Source organism: Hypomesus transpacificus, chromosome 18 (assembly GCF_021917145.1).
Source record: "Hypomesus transpacificus isolate Combined female chromosome 18, fHypTra1, whole genome shotgun sequence".
NCBI classification, from domain to species: domain Eukaryota; kingdom Metazoa; phylum Chordata; class Actinopteri; order Osmeriformes; family Osmeridae; genus Hypomesus; species Hypomesus transpacificus.
In genome coordinates, this window is record NC_061077.1 from 11,601,167 (window position 1) to 11,615,373 (window position 14,207).

The 14,207-nt window shown below is 51.3% G+C and overlaps 1 protein-coding gene across 2 annotated transcripts; it reads right to left on the minus strand.

The window, feature by feature from the left end:
* Positions 1 to 261: 261 nt before the first annotated feature.
* LOC124480961 (myosin-7B-like) lies at positions 262 to 14,207 on the minus strand. 2 transcript variants are annotated; one of them, XM_047040647.1, is made up of 43 exons: positions 14,187 to 14,207; positions 13,777 to 13,912; positions 13,427 to 13,530; positions 13,046 to 13,189; positions 12,770 to 12,926; positions 12,497 to 12,524; positions 12,112 to 12,205; positions 11,275 to 11,367; positions 11,032 to 11,095; positions 10,530 to 10,628; positions 9,973 to 10,076; positions 9,690 to 9,828; positions 9,283 to 9,401; positions 9,051 to 9,200; positions 8,721 to 8,891; positions 8,429 to 8,608; positions 8,219 to 8,351; positions 7,988 to 8,061; positions 7,516 to 7,603; positions 7,307 to 7,424; positions 7,074 to 7,197; positions 6,827 to 6,963; positions 6,483 to 6,738; positions 6,030 to 6,272; positions 5,765 to 5,941; positions 5,532 to 5,677; positions 5,343 to 5,433; positions 4,777 to 5,166; positions 4,433 to 4,559; positions 4,202 to 4,320; positions 3,883 to 4,079; positions 3,527 to 3,710; positions 3,185 to 3,350; positions 2,941 to 3,065; positions 2,729 to 2,844; positions 2,420 to 2,612; positions 2,121 to 2,324; positions 1,729 to 1,854; positions 1,428 to 1,598; positions 1,174 to 1,278; positions 890 to 985; positions 602 to 751; positions 262 to 486 (listed from the first exon to the last, which is right to left on the minus strand). In XM_047040647.1, the coding sequence occupies exons 2-43, from the start codon at positions 13,874 to 13,876 to the stop codon at positions 475 to 477; spliced, it is 5,814 nt and encodes a 1,937-aa protein (XP_046896603.1). In that variant the 5' UTR covers positions 13,877 to 13,912; positions 14,187 to 14,207; the 3' UTR covers positions 262 to 474. The 2 variants fall into 2 exon arrangements, with proteins under 2 accessions (XP_046896603.1, XP_046896602.1); XM_047040646.1 differs by having other exon boundaries at positions 7,988 to 8,064.

Genomic DNA, 14,207 nt, shown 5'->3' on the forward strand with positions numbered 1-14,207 from the left:
CACGTCTGTGCAGTCACTCCTCCATCACAGACCCAACTCATGGCTCCGTTTGACTTTCCCTGTCAGGGGGAATGGTGGATATTGATGGATGTTAGTTATTTAATGATGATAGCTTTCTGCCATCATTAAAAGATGTTATGCATTGCATTGCTATGCACTGAGCTTTCTGAAACAGAAATGTGATTGTTTACGGGATCCAACGAACAAAAAAATACTTCTAAATGAGCTATATGAATTATTCCCACTTAGTGATCAAACCCATTCAACATGACACAAAACCTGTCATCTTTTTATTTCGGTGCAGAGACATAAGTAGGTACTGTTTTCCTGCCATGTGCCTGTGACAAACACACACACACACACACACACACTGGACATCCAAAATGAATACAGAATGGACACCCACGCATACACACAGCTTCGGCTCTCAAAAGGCAGTACATTGACAGTGCAGCACAGGAATTCTTCATACAATCACTCCACAATCTGGAAAAGACAAACATATGTTTGAATGAATTAAAAAACAATATTGGTAGAATAAATGATAGACTAAGTGACTGATTGATTGATTAACTGACTGACAGGTGGATTGATGACTCACCATGCTCGTCACGACCTTAGTGACCTGTTCCCGGGTGCGAATCTTCAGCTTGTTGACCTGGGTCTCAGCCACATCCACTCTCTCCTCTGCATCGTCCAGCTCGTTTTGGATCTTCCTGTACTTGGTCATGTTGCAGCTCACCTGCTCTTCCTAGTGGGGAGGCGTGTACATGTGAGGGCACGTGGTACCATGTGAAAGTGGACTTCATTATGAGGGTGGGCTTCATTCATGTGTGGAAACCTCCCCCAGGATCCTCCATGCATCCTGACCCTGAGACCGGACACTCACCGCCTCCTCTGCCTGCCTCTTGTAGCTCTTCACTTTGGTCTGCAGCTTGTCAATCAGCTCCTGCATCCTCAACAGAGTCTTCCTGTCCTCCTCAGTCTGCACACACACAGAGACAGACATGATGGGACAATGTAGGACAGGGTTAGCATCCAGAGTATGGATGAGTTCCGAAACCTGGTAGCAGATCTTGGACTTGACAGGTTCTCTACCTGGTAGGAGAACTTGAGCTAGACAGGTTCTCTACCTCGTAGGAGAACTTGGACTAGACTAGACGGGTTCTCTACCTGGTAGGAGAGCTCCTTGACCCTCCTCTCGTATCTGCGGACGCCTTTCTGGAACTCCTCACTCTTCTTCTGCTCGCACAGCAGCTCCGTCTCCAGCTCCTTGATCTAGAGTCAGAGGGTGAAGGTCAGAGGTCACATGATTGGCGTTAGAACACCCATGGGAACCAAACTGTGCTAGAGAAGTGCAGTTGTGGCTGCATTCTATTGGTCCATCAGACTCCATGGTCCAGCATGAGAAGAAACAGGAAACTCACCCTGACCTCCAGTTTCTGAATCTGCTTTTTGCCTCCTTTGAGGGCAATCTGCTCCGCCTCATCGAGGCGAAGCTGCAGGTCTTTGACCGTGGTCTCCATGTTCCTCTTCATCCTCTCCAGGTGGGAGCTGGTGTCCTGCTCCTTCTTCAGCTCTTCAGCCATCATGGCTGCCTGAACGGTGAAGGAGTGTGTGGAGATGAGGTCACAGAAAGGTGTGTGTGGGTGTGTGTGTGTGTGTGTTTGTGGTCCACAGATGTGTAGATCGTCCGGATCCCAAACTGTAACTGAAGGTGTAGCTCACATCTGTGATGGCTTTCTTGGCTTTCTCCTCAGCGTTGCGACACTCATGGCCCACCTCCTCCACCTCCCCTGCCAGCGTAGCAACGTCAGCTTCCAGTTTCTTCTTCTGGTTCACCAACCCTGTGTTCTGTTCGAGCGGAGCAAGGGGAACAAGAGTTCATTCTTCATGGATGTCTATGAACTCTACCTGAGCATGTACTTTATTTACCCGTCTACCAAAGTGTCTTTCAATGTCCCTGGGCACCAGTCTGCTGGCACCAGTCTACCTGGGCACCAGTCTGCTGAAGTCTCCATCAGTCTACCTGGGCACCAGTCTGCTGAAGTCTCCATCAGTCTACCTGGGCACCAGTCTACCAGATCTTTCCCACTCTACCCCGGGTTGTCTCAGTGTACCTGTGTATGCAGCAGGCTGACTCTCTCCGTGGCCTCCTGCAGTTCCAGCTCAGCCATTCTGCGGGCGCGGTCCGTCTGCTCCAGCAGGCCTCGCAGCTCCTCCACCTCCGCAGCCAGGAGAGTGTTGCGACGCTCCGTCAGCCCACACTGCTCCTTCAGCTCCCCGTTGTGGTGCAGGCAGTCCGACAGCTCCAGCTGCAGGTCCTGGAGGGCGCAGTGAGACACACCTGGTCAGTCTGCCCCGAGCCGTGTGGCCTTGGAGCTCCCATCAAGGAAGGCAGCGCGGGGGCATGACTGACCTTGGTCTGAGCCTGTAGATGGCGCTGTAGCTTCATGGACTCGGCGGCCTGGCGGTTGGCATGGCTGAGCTGCACCTCCATCTCGTTCAGGTCTCCCTCCATCTTCTTCCGCAGCCTGACGGCCTCGCCGCGAGACCTCACCTCCGCCTCCAGGCTCGTCTGCATGGTCTCCAGGGAGCGCTGGTGGTTGCGTCTGCATCGGCAGCAGGGGCGCCCAGTTAGAGGGATGAACGCAGGAGGTAAAACGCTGAGTCAGGACGATCCATTGCTATGTGAATCTCTCTGTCGAATCGAGCGACTGCGTCTTACCGAAGGTTGTCAATCTCCTCGTCCTTTTCCGCAATCTTTCTGTCTATGTGAATTTTGATCTGGCTGAGCTCCAGTTGAACTCGTAGAGTCTTGCTCTCCTCGTGTTCAAGAGTTCCCTGGAGCAGAGCAACCATGGTGTGAGAGGTCCATGAGCCAACAACATCCCTGAGACAACTTACCAACACAGGTGCGGGGGTTACAGTCGAGCTCACCTCAGCATCCTCCAGCGCTGCCTTGATGTCACTCTTCTCCACATCCAGGATCTTCTTCATCCTCTCCAGCTCATGGATGGTCTTTCCACCCTCGCTGATCTGCTCAGTCAGGTCTGCTATCTCCTCTGTGGATCACGTTCCAAAAACATCACAGTCACAGTCAGTGACACGGACGTCACGTTTAGAGACACTGGAACAGGCGGCTCTGGGAGTCTGCAGTGTTTAGTGTTTTGTTGAGGTGCACCTTGCAGGTTCTTGTTCTCCCGCTGTAGTGTCTCCAGGTGGTCAATGGCCTCCTCGTAGCAATGCTTCAGCTTGAACAGCTCGGTACTCAGGCTGCGAGACTCTCGCTGGGAACTTTCCAGTTCAGCCTGGGACTCCTCAAACTTCTGCCTCCACTCTGACAACACCTGAGGGAAGAGCCACAGCCTGACTGTACCGTAGGCCGTTCTCCCAGTGATATACACGTTTGACATCTCACGCTGGTTATTAAAGGTAAGTAGTTACCTATTAAAGGTAAAATCATAATTGGCCCAATCGCAGTTCCTATGGTAAAATGGTCATTGTCATTATTTTCACTACTCACCTTGTCAAAGTTGCGTTGTTTCTTGTCCATGGCGAGAGCTGCAGAGTTGGAGCGCTCCAGCTCCAGCATGAGGTCCTCCATCTCCGTCTGCAGCCGCACCTTGGTCCTCTCCAGGGAAGAACACTTGGCATTAGACGCCTCCACTGCCTCCTCTGTCGTCTGCAGACGAACAGCCAGCTTCTTCCTGACAGGTAAACGCACGGTTCAGGGTTTACATCCCAATAAGTTCTCACCTTTCTCATATTTACACACAGGTAACCCTAACCACTATCCAGTACTGGCTTCCATACAGCGTTAAACGCTGGCCGCCTGTCAGTACTGGTTATGTTCCATCTCCAGGTGGTTCTGAAGCGTACTTGGCCTCCTCCAGCTCCTCCGTCCTGTGGATGGCGTCCGTCTCGTACTTGGTCCTCCACTGAGCCACCTCAGAGTTGGCCTTGGAGAGGGCGCGCTGCAGCTCGGCCTTGGCCTCCTGCTCCTCCTCAAACTGCTCCCTCAGAAGGCTGCAGTCATGGCGGGAGGACTGGACCGCGTGGGCCAGGGCATTCCTTGTCTTGACACATAAAACAGCCCTTGTGGATGCGTCACATCTGAGCCTGTACTGTGTTCCTTGTACAGTGTGTATACAGGATGAGGGCAGGAGTAATTGTGGAGGGTGGTGTCGGGGGAACAAACCTTGGTTTCCTCTTCTAGCTGTTTCTTCAGCTCTTCGGTGTTCTGGCTGAAGGTCACCTTGGTGCGATGGAGCTGACTGATAAGGGCCTCCTTTTCCTCCAGCCTTCGACCGTACTCAGCTGCAGATAGGCATCGTGATCAATGACGCTCTCGAGTGTTTTTCTCGAGCGATCGTTGAATGTGGATGACATGACTAGCCAGAAGGCCAGAAGACGTGTGAGTCACTCCTACCACACTCTGTGACCGCGCGGGCTCTCTGTGTGCTGAGGTCGTTCAGCTGCCTCTGCAGCTCCTCCGCCTTCGCTCTGGACTCGTTCATCTGGTCCTCGTACACGCGGCACATCTTCTCTGTGGCGGACTGGGAGCACAACACTGCATTACAGGCAGACACCAACCTGATGAATCACGGTCATTTTCCTAACCTCCTACGGGACCATCTCAGACATCATCACACCGTTAGGGTCATCCTTTATCTCCCCTCTTCAGCCCTTTGTCCTTCCACGGATGACCTGTAATCACACCCCTCCCTCCTCCTTCCTGCCCCGCCGCGTCCTTCCACCACGCTCTCTCCTCACCTTGGCTTTAGACAGCTGCTCCACGTTGGAGGTCAGGTCTTCGGCCTCCATCCTGACCTCGGCCTTCTCCTTCTCCAGCTTCTGCCTGACCCTCTGCAGGGTGTCCAGCTGCTCCGCGAGCTCCGCCAGGCTGTCGGCGTGTTTCCTCCGGAGCGCGGCGGCCGTGGCCTCGTGGTGGAGCGACGCCTCCTCCAGGTCGCGGCGCATCTTCAGGAAGTCCGCCTCGCGCTTCTTGTTGACGGCGATCTGGGCGGCCGAGGCTCCGCCCGCCTCCTCCAGGCGCTCGCTCAGCTCCTCCAGCTCGCGGGACACCTCCCCCCGTTGGCGCTCCGCCTTGTTGCGCCACGTTCGCTCCGCCTCCAGCTCCTCCTCCAGTTCCTCAATACGCGTCTGACGGGTGGGGGATCAGAGGTTAAAGGTCAAGGGTTACGGTCAGGGGTCGTCGGTTGGGTCAGGGGGGAAAAGGCTGCCCCCGGGCTGTAATCATTAGGACCCGAATCATCCCTCTAACGATTCATGTTCAAGGGAAAGTAGCTACATAAATGCAAATAAATAGCAGTGCAGACCTGTAATTCTTTGATCCTTTTCTGCAGATGAATTACAAGGGTTTGCTCATCTTCCATCTTGGATAAGGCCTGAGTCATCTCAAAGTCTTTTCTGTGGACAACATGAGGCAGATTGTATATACAGTTATATGAACACATGTCATAATGATAGTGATGATGGTGAGAAGAGTGTCAGCAGTGGTGTCTAACTTCTTCAGTTTCTCCTCCAGTTGCTGCTTGTCGTTTTGCAGGTCCATAACTGACTCCACAGACAACTTCAGGTCCCCCTCCAGCTTGCGCTTGGAGCGCTCCAAATCGGCCCGTAGCCTCTTCTCCTGCTCCAGGGAGCCCTCCAACTACATAGGCGGCAGGGGAGTTAAAACGGCACCTACCTCCCGTCCCCTCCAAACCCCAGTCCCACAGCGCCCTGGTCCCCGACTCACGTCGTCCGTGTGCTGCTCCAGCCGAGCCTTGGCCTTGGCCAGAGAGGCCACCTTGTCCTCCTGGGACTGCAGGTCAGTCAGGGCCTGCTGGTGAGCCTCCTGCAGCGCTGCCTTCTCTCTGGTCAGGGACAGGATGGACTCATCCAGCACAGCCATCTCTCCCATCAGGTTCTTCACCTGGAGGACGCGCAGAAGGTTTGACATTCGTGGGATTCGGACAAACCACCGTGCAGCTGCGACGCTCTGCTCCCGGAGGAGTGGTCACCTTGTTCTCCGTGCCGTGCCTCTCCTTCTCCACCTTGGCCAGAGTGATCTCCAGGTCGTCCACGTCCTTCTTCAGGTCGGCACACTCGTCCTCCAGCTGGCGCTTCTTGGCCAGGAGGCCGGCGGTCATCTCCTCCTCGTCCTCCAGCCTCTCTCCCACCTCCTTCACCCTGGCCTCCAGCTGCAGCTTGGTCTTGATCAGGAGGTCACAGCGGTCCTCCGCATCGGCCAGGTTGTCCTGCTCCTGGAGGAGGAGGGAACACGTCGAGCTGACTTTCTGTCGTCCCATCTGACTGCAATCGGATTACTTTATGACTCCAATCTGATTCCTATTTGACTCCAACCTGAGTTTTATTTAACTCCAATCTGATTCCTATACTGTCTATTAGGAATCCACTGAATGCCATTTGATTCTTAATTCATTCCTATTTGATTCTTAATTGACTCCACGTACTGCCTGAAGCTGCAGGGCCAGGTCATTCTTCTCCTGGACTAGAGACACTTGTTTCTCCTCCATGTCCCTGCGCTTGACTTCTGACTTGTCTAAGCCCTCCTTCAGCTTGGCCGACTCCTCCTTCAGGGCAACTAACTCCTTCTCGGCCGTTGCGCTCCGAAGGAGGGGCCGGAGTTTGAAGAACAGCATCATCCACGGCCAGTTCTTCACTGAGTAGAAGGCCCGAATGTTCCACTGAATCACCATCAGGGCCTCCCTATGGGCACACGGGGGGGAGACATACTAAGCGACACAGATTAGAGAGACCCAACACCAGCGCTCTCCGCGTCTCCGTCCCGTCTTACTTTTGATCCATGATCCTGTTGCGCTCCATCCTCATGAGCTTGCCGCGGCAGATGGCCTGCAGCATGGTGAGGATCTCAGACAGGCGCTCGTCACGCATGTCCTCCAGCATACCCAGGAGGCCTGCCTTGAAGAACACCTGGGGGACGGGTGGGGAGCATGAGCGGGGAGAGGAGACGAGGGGGGGGGGGAGAGGCGAGAGGAGAGGAGGCGAGAAGAGTGGATGGATGGACTTCTATGTTGGCCTACCTTAGTGCTGCCAAACTTGTACTGGCTGTGGTCGATGTCCAGGGAGGCCAGCAGCTTCTCCACAGCCTTCCTGCTGTCCAGAAACGAGTCCTCAGGGATCGCTGATGGGTTCAGGACACGGTACCTATCACAGACACACAAGCGGCTCACGCATCCATGATGCAACGTGTGTCGTTTGAAAGCGATCCCTTTTCGTCCTCATGTTAGCGAGTGGGGGAGTGATGAAAGTTCACCTTTGTTTAAACTCGGCATAGAAGATGCGGTTGGGGAAGCCCTTCCTGCAAATACGGATGCCCTCCAGAACCCCGTTGCACCTCAACTGGTGGAGCACCTGGATCGGATCCATGACCCCTGAGACAGAGAGAAGGTCAGGGGTCAGGGATGACGGGTCAGAGGTGAGGTACCGACAAACAGGAGAGACAGGTTCAGGGTCATCTCTCACCTGGAGTCTTGCTCTCATTGGGGATGATACAGCGCACAAAATGGGGTTGTGTGCTACGCAGGTTGGCCATAAGTTTATTCAGATTCTCCTGCAAAGAGATATTTCCAGTGGATAAGTAGTCTTAGGCTAGGTTTAGACTTTTCTATTTTGCAACTGAGCTCAAGTCTTAATAGAACTAAATTGCAGACTTCTGTTGGTGATTTTTAAACTTGTGATCAATCAAAGCGTGTAACTGTTTTGCTTCTGGGTTGAGCCCTATGTACAGATGTGTATTGAGAGTGGAGATAGCACAGACTTGGAGTGATGTTCATGACTTCAGGTACCTAAACATCACTACAAGTCTTAACTACTTCCCTCTCAAAGCCAGAGCACACCACAACTCCTGCTACTCATGCTTCTGTTTCTCATGAGACGTTCTGGACAAGGAAGGAATCTTGTATTTTCTGTCTGCGGGTCCCTCCAAGGCACCCACCTTGTGTAGCTGAGAAACTGTCTGAAACGAGGCTCCCTTCTTCCTCCTCTCTTTGGTTCCTGTCTTGGGATCAGCTGCTGGAAAGGATAACAAGGTAGCAACACACCATGATTAAACCCCACCCGTGCTTTTCACAGCTAACATGAGATTATAGCCTTTGATTGGTTAGCTGGTAGCAGATATGGGATTGGCTGTGGATGGGAGCTCTGTCCATGTGTTGGGACTGGCCACCTGCATCTGAGCTGACGAAGGTCTCAAACAGGCTAGCCAGCAGTTTGTTGGAAGACTTCTGGAAGCATAACACCACAGACTCATTTAAGGGGTCTCTGTTCTTGTCCAGCCATCCGTTGATATTGTATGGAACCTGCAGAAGAACACAATCATGATGACCATGGCTTGATGCCAATCTGTTAGAGGCAGAAAACTGACTGTGACACTCACCACTCCAGCGTAGTGCACCAGCTCAAAGTGGGTCTCGTACTTGCGCTTCTTGTCTGGTTTTGGCTTGAGGAAGTTAGGGGATTTCCCCACATGGTTGTCGTAAAGTTTGGTCCTAAAGCTGATATCTGTGGCCTTGGGGAACATACACTCCTCCTCCAAGATGGACAGTATGCCCATGGGCTGCAGGACACACACAATCATACATTAAACATACAACAACACTCACACACAAATACAAACACACACGTACACATCCGTCCACAGGCCATTCAATTGGCTTCCAACTGTTTACCTTTTCAATGAGATCTATGCAGGACTGTAGGTCTAAACCAAAGTCTATGAAGGTCCACTCGATGCCCTCCCTCTTGTACTCCTCCTGCTCCAGGACGAACATGTGATGGTTGAAATACTGCTGCAGCTTCTCGTTGGTGAAGTTGATGCACAGCTGCTCAAAATTATTGAACTGGTAGGAGACAGGAGACCAAAAAGGGAGGGACACAGACAGTTGGATGGTCAGTTGGATGGACAGACAAACGACAAGAAGAAAGTTTTTTGTTTGTTTGCTCTTGCCAAGACAATACAAACAATCTCAGAGAGGGCCGTCCACTATTTGAATATTTACCTCAAAGATCTCAAAGCCGGCAATGTCCAACACTCCGATGAAGTACTGGCGCGGCAGAGCTGTGTACAGACTCTTGTTGATCCTCCCAACCATCCACTTAAACATGCGGTCATAGGTAGCCTTCGCCAGGGCTCCCACAGAGTAGTTCACCTGCACACAGAAACACCCAAACTGTCTCATGTTCTTCACCTGCATGGCTCACAAATCACCAAAGACAATCCAAACAGCCCACCTGCTCAACAGTCTGGCCCTTAATAATGTATTCATTCCCCACTTTGACTCTGGGGTTCAGGAGCCCCTTGATGAGGTCAGCTGGGTTTATGCCCATCAGGTAGGAAGCTTTGTCTGCACCTGGAGACAGAGCACAGTAACCCCTGAGACTCAAGAACGCAGGTGGTGGAACACTGTGTGTGGAACACAGAGATGAGAAGAGAGTTTGGAGAACACAAAGACCACAGAGTAGAGATACATAGATTGTGGAGAACACGGTACAGAACACTGAACACAGAACACAAACTACATTTCCAAAAGTACCGATCTCATATAACACATATTAACGAGGGAGGTGCGTTAGTCGGAGGAGCCAGTCAGAGGAGTTTGAAGAGTTAGTCGGATGAGTTGATTTAGATGAAGACTCACTCTCCGTGCCATCTGCTTCTGCCTGGTCTTCTCTCTGCCTCTTCTTGAACTTCATGTTCCCAAAGTGCATGATGGCACCCACGATCTTGTAACAGCCGTACTTTTCCTCGGGGGTGAATCCCAGCGTGTCCATGGCATGCTGGGAGATGGTCAGGGGAGCAGAGGTGTAGGAGGCAGGGAGGGAGGGGTGAGAGGAGAGAGATGGAGACGTAGTAAGAAGGAATGTCTAAATCAGACATTTTCCAGGGCTAGTGAGTGCTACCGTGAGGATGTGGGGTCTTACATCAGTAGCCATCAGCTCTTCTCCATCGTTCATGCTCTCCACGGTGATGACGCCTTGACTGCAGAAATGGTAGTCGTAGGGGTTGGTGGTGATCAGCAGCATGTCTGGAAAGTCAGACGGCATCTGCACTATCAATTTCTACAAGTCATCACACTTCATCAACACTGTCAGGCTTTATCTTCTAGCCCCCAGTCCTCGAACCCCAGCCCTTCAGCCTCCAGCCCCCAGTCACCAAGCCCCCAGTCACCCAGCCCCCAGTCACCAAGCCCCCAGTCACCCAGCCCCCAGTCACCAAGCCCCCAGTCACCCAGCCCCCAGTCACCCAGCCCCTAGTCACCAAGCCCCCAGTCACCAAGCCCCTAGTCACCAAGCCCCCAGTCACCAAGCCCCCAGTCACCAAGCCCCCAGTCACCCAGCCCCCAGTCACCCAGCCCCTAGTCACCAAGCCCCCAGTCACCAAGCCTCTAGTCACCCAGCCCCCAGTCACCCAGCCCCCAGTCATCCAGCTCCACCAGTCCCCCTTCCTCCCAGCCCCCCTGACCCCCTGTTGTCCGTACCCTGAAGCTCTGGTTTGTGGTGAGACAGTATCTGGTAGTAGATGTGATAGCTCCTCTCCCCAGGCTGCTGGAACACAACTCTAGACTTTTCCAGAAGGTCTGCAGTCATGAGAGAGAGAGAGAGAGAGAGAGAGAGAGAGAGAGAGAGAGAGAGAGAGAGAGAGAGAAGAGAAGAGAGAGAGAGAGAGAGAGAGAGAAGAGAGAGAGAGAGAGAGAGAGAGAGAGAGAGAGAGAGAGAGAGAGAGAGAGAGAGAGAGAGAGAGAAGAGAGACAGAGAGACAGAGAGAGAGAGAGAGAGAGAGAGAGAGAGAGAGAGAGAGAGAGAGAAGGAGAGAGAGGAGAGAGAGAGAGGAGAGAGAGAGAGAGGAGAGGAGAGAGAGAGAGAAGAGAGAGAGAGAGACAGAGGGGGGGGGGGAGAGATGGATAGACGGGAGATAATTACTACATTGAAACTGGAGACATAGAAGACAGTTCAACCAACAGATAATGGAACAGGGCTTACAGATGTCAATATCAGCCGATGCCAGTTTCCCTGACGGACCAAAATGGATTCGGATGAACTTTCCCTGTAAGCACAGATATGAGGGGGTATTACATTTACTTGTTTCTGGTAATATAGTCTTAGTACTAGTGATGTTTTAGGGACACACTTGGTATATTAATATGAATGACAAGGATAAGACTTGGTTCTTCCAGTCTAGGCAGGTTTGACCAGGTGGGTTTTGTCTTTGTCAGTGACACTCACAAATCGAGATGAGTTGTCGTTCCTGAGGGTCTTGGCGTTGCCGAAAGCCTCCATTGCAGGGTTGGCCTCGATAATCTGGTCCTCTAGTGTCCCCTGGTGTAAGGAGAGCAGCATGGATCATTGTGATGCACTGTACCACTGTCAACAAAATCCTTGATAATAACTCAACTGCCTCTTTAAAACCGCAGCTATCTCCCTGCCAACCCAGACTGTCTTCCTGGTAGTGCAGCTGCCACTCAGACAACACAAATGTTACTCTGTTAAAGTCTCTGACAATACAGCTGTCCTGGCGACTGTCTCCCTGACAACCTAACTCGAACAACATACTAACTGACAACATGTCCGTAACAAGGCAAAGGGGGAGAAATAGTCCAGAGAGAGAGAGAAAGAGAGAGAGAGAGAGAGAGAGAGAGAGAGAGAGAGAGAGAGAGAGAGAGAGAGAGAGAGAGAGAGAGAGAGAGAGAGAGAGAGAGAGAGAGAGAGAGAGAGAGAGAGAGAGAGAGAGAGAGAGAGAGAGAGAGAGAGAGAGAAAGTTGGAGGGCTATGATGAGAGGATTACAAGAAGGACGGGTTCCAAGAGACAAAGATCAAAATGAGTCTCAAGTTGTTATGTTCAAAAAGCTGGGAGGAATTGAGGGAAGACGGAAATAAAAAAGGGATTACATAGGGATGATAGAAAAAGGGAGCAGATGCAGGAGGGCAAAGCATCCAAATCACAGCTGTGATTCACAGTAGTAGTGGTGGTTAACAAAGACTGCTTTCAAGAAAAGAAATCAGGGAGAAAAATCGAAATGGACCAAAAAGGGAGAGTTGGAGAGAGTGAAGTTTCTGTCTTACTCCTTTCCTCACAGCTTCCCCCAGGGCGGCTACTATGGCAAAATACTGAATGACACGTTTGGTGTTGACGGTTTTGCCAGCACCGGACTCTCCTCTGGGATTGGTAGACAGAGATATGATGCAAAAAAGTAGAACACATCATTATGATGTCTTACAAATCTGTCAGAAAACAGCACAGTAGTTTCCAATAGAACAAAGAGAAATCTGTAAATGGTCAACAAGTCAACTTGGTTTGCATTGGCCTGAAATGCAAGTGTTTTCATGAACACAACCGTACAGCTAAAATAGTGCTAGATCATAACTGGAACACAACTAGGCTGTAATAGTCCTGAATGTAAAACATAAAGAGAAATAGTATTTCTGGGACTGGACTGCACTGACTTACGTGATCAGCATGGACTGATTCTCTCCATCTGTAGAGGACAGAGACAGTTATTAGAGTACAGCAACATACTCTGAGAGAAAGAGGGAAAAAAGGAGAGAGAAAGAAAGAAAGACAGAGAGAGAGGAGAGAGAGAGAGAGAGAGAGAGAGAGAGAGAGAGAGAGAGAGAGAGAGAGAAAGACAGACAGAGAGAGAGGAGAGAGAGAGAGAGAGAGAGAGAGAGAGAGAGAGAGAGAGAGAGAGAGAGGAGAGAGTGAGCCTTCAGGGAGACCTACTGCGCAGCATGTCGTTGTAGGCGTTGTCAGCTATGGCGTAGATGTGGGGAGGAACCTCGGTGCGCCTCTTCCCTTTATAGGCGGCAACAACAGCAGATGAATACACAGGAAGCCACTTGTAGGGGTTCATGGTCACACAGAAGAGGCCGGAGTAGGTCTGCAAACACAAACACACCCAGTGTCACCCAGAGCAGCCGGGTGGGTGGGACCCACCTGGACAGGAACACTGTGGTCCGTTCAGAACGCTGCCCTCGGAGGCCTGCGGGGCGTTCTCACATAGATCATCCACATGGAGTAGCGCCTGCTCAGGTTGAAGAGGACCGAGGCTTCGTTGAGGTTGGTCAGCATGGCCATGTCCTCCATCATGTCAAACTTGGGAGGGTTCATCGGCTGAATGTCATTCTCCCGAACCACCAAGGTCTGGCAGAAAGATGTGGAAACGTTAGTAACACTCACGCTGGGAGGTGAATGTGCAGTAGGGACACCACTTTGGCTTGGCACACAGATTAATACGATATTTTATTGAGAACAGAATTGTTGTTAACTCAGAACTACTCCAATTTAACAGCTAAGTAACTGAGTGAACAATTAACTCCCCCATTGGACAGCTAACTCCATCATTGTACAACTAACACCCCTATCAAGTAGATAACTAACCTGTCCATCCTTAGTTTCCACGGTAGCCTGGTCTCCGTCGATCTCTTTAACCTCCACCTCTATGTAGGCCTCCTTGTCATCGGGAATCCACACTCGCTTTGTACCTTAGGGACACAACAGCTGTCATGGTGATCATCAGTCACACTCAACTCGTCCAGACACTGTATGACAGTATGTGAATAGGCATAATCCCAGTTTAAAGTAACTACTGCTGAGCTATTGAGGAGAGACTCTGAATGTGAAGTATCCATTTGGTTTAAATCCAGTTAGATTAGGGGCACATGGAATTATTTCCATTTCAAGATTATCCGGATGTTTCGATGAAAGGTTGTCCTGGGGTGTGCCGCTACCGTCGAACGCCATTGTCCTCGCCGCCAGCTGCTCCAGGTTGGTGAGGCGGAGGAACGAGGCTGCGTCTCCAAACTCCTTCATCTCCATGAAGAGGGACATGTTGGACGCTGGGAGCTTTGATCAACAGCAACACAACTGCAAACAGACCACAAACAAAGTCACAACCTGAACACAAATACCAACTCCAATACCAAAGGTCTCCCATCTTGACAATCTCATAACCTGAACTGAATCGCTAAAACACACACATAACTTGAGTTCTACCTCTGGGTACAGCATTAGAACGTAATGAATTCAAACGGTTAATTACATCAAATTTGGGTGGATTCAACGGGTAGGGTTAGGGTTCTGGTAGTGATGTTGTTGTAGTGTTAGGTTTAGCAAAGCAGACATGCACCAGTGTACTGACCTATAAGAGCACAGTAAGATT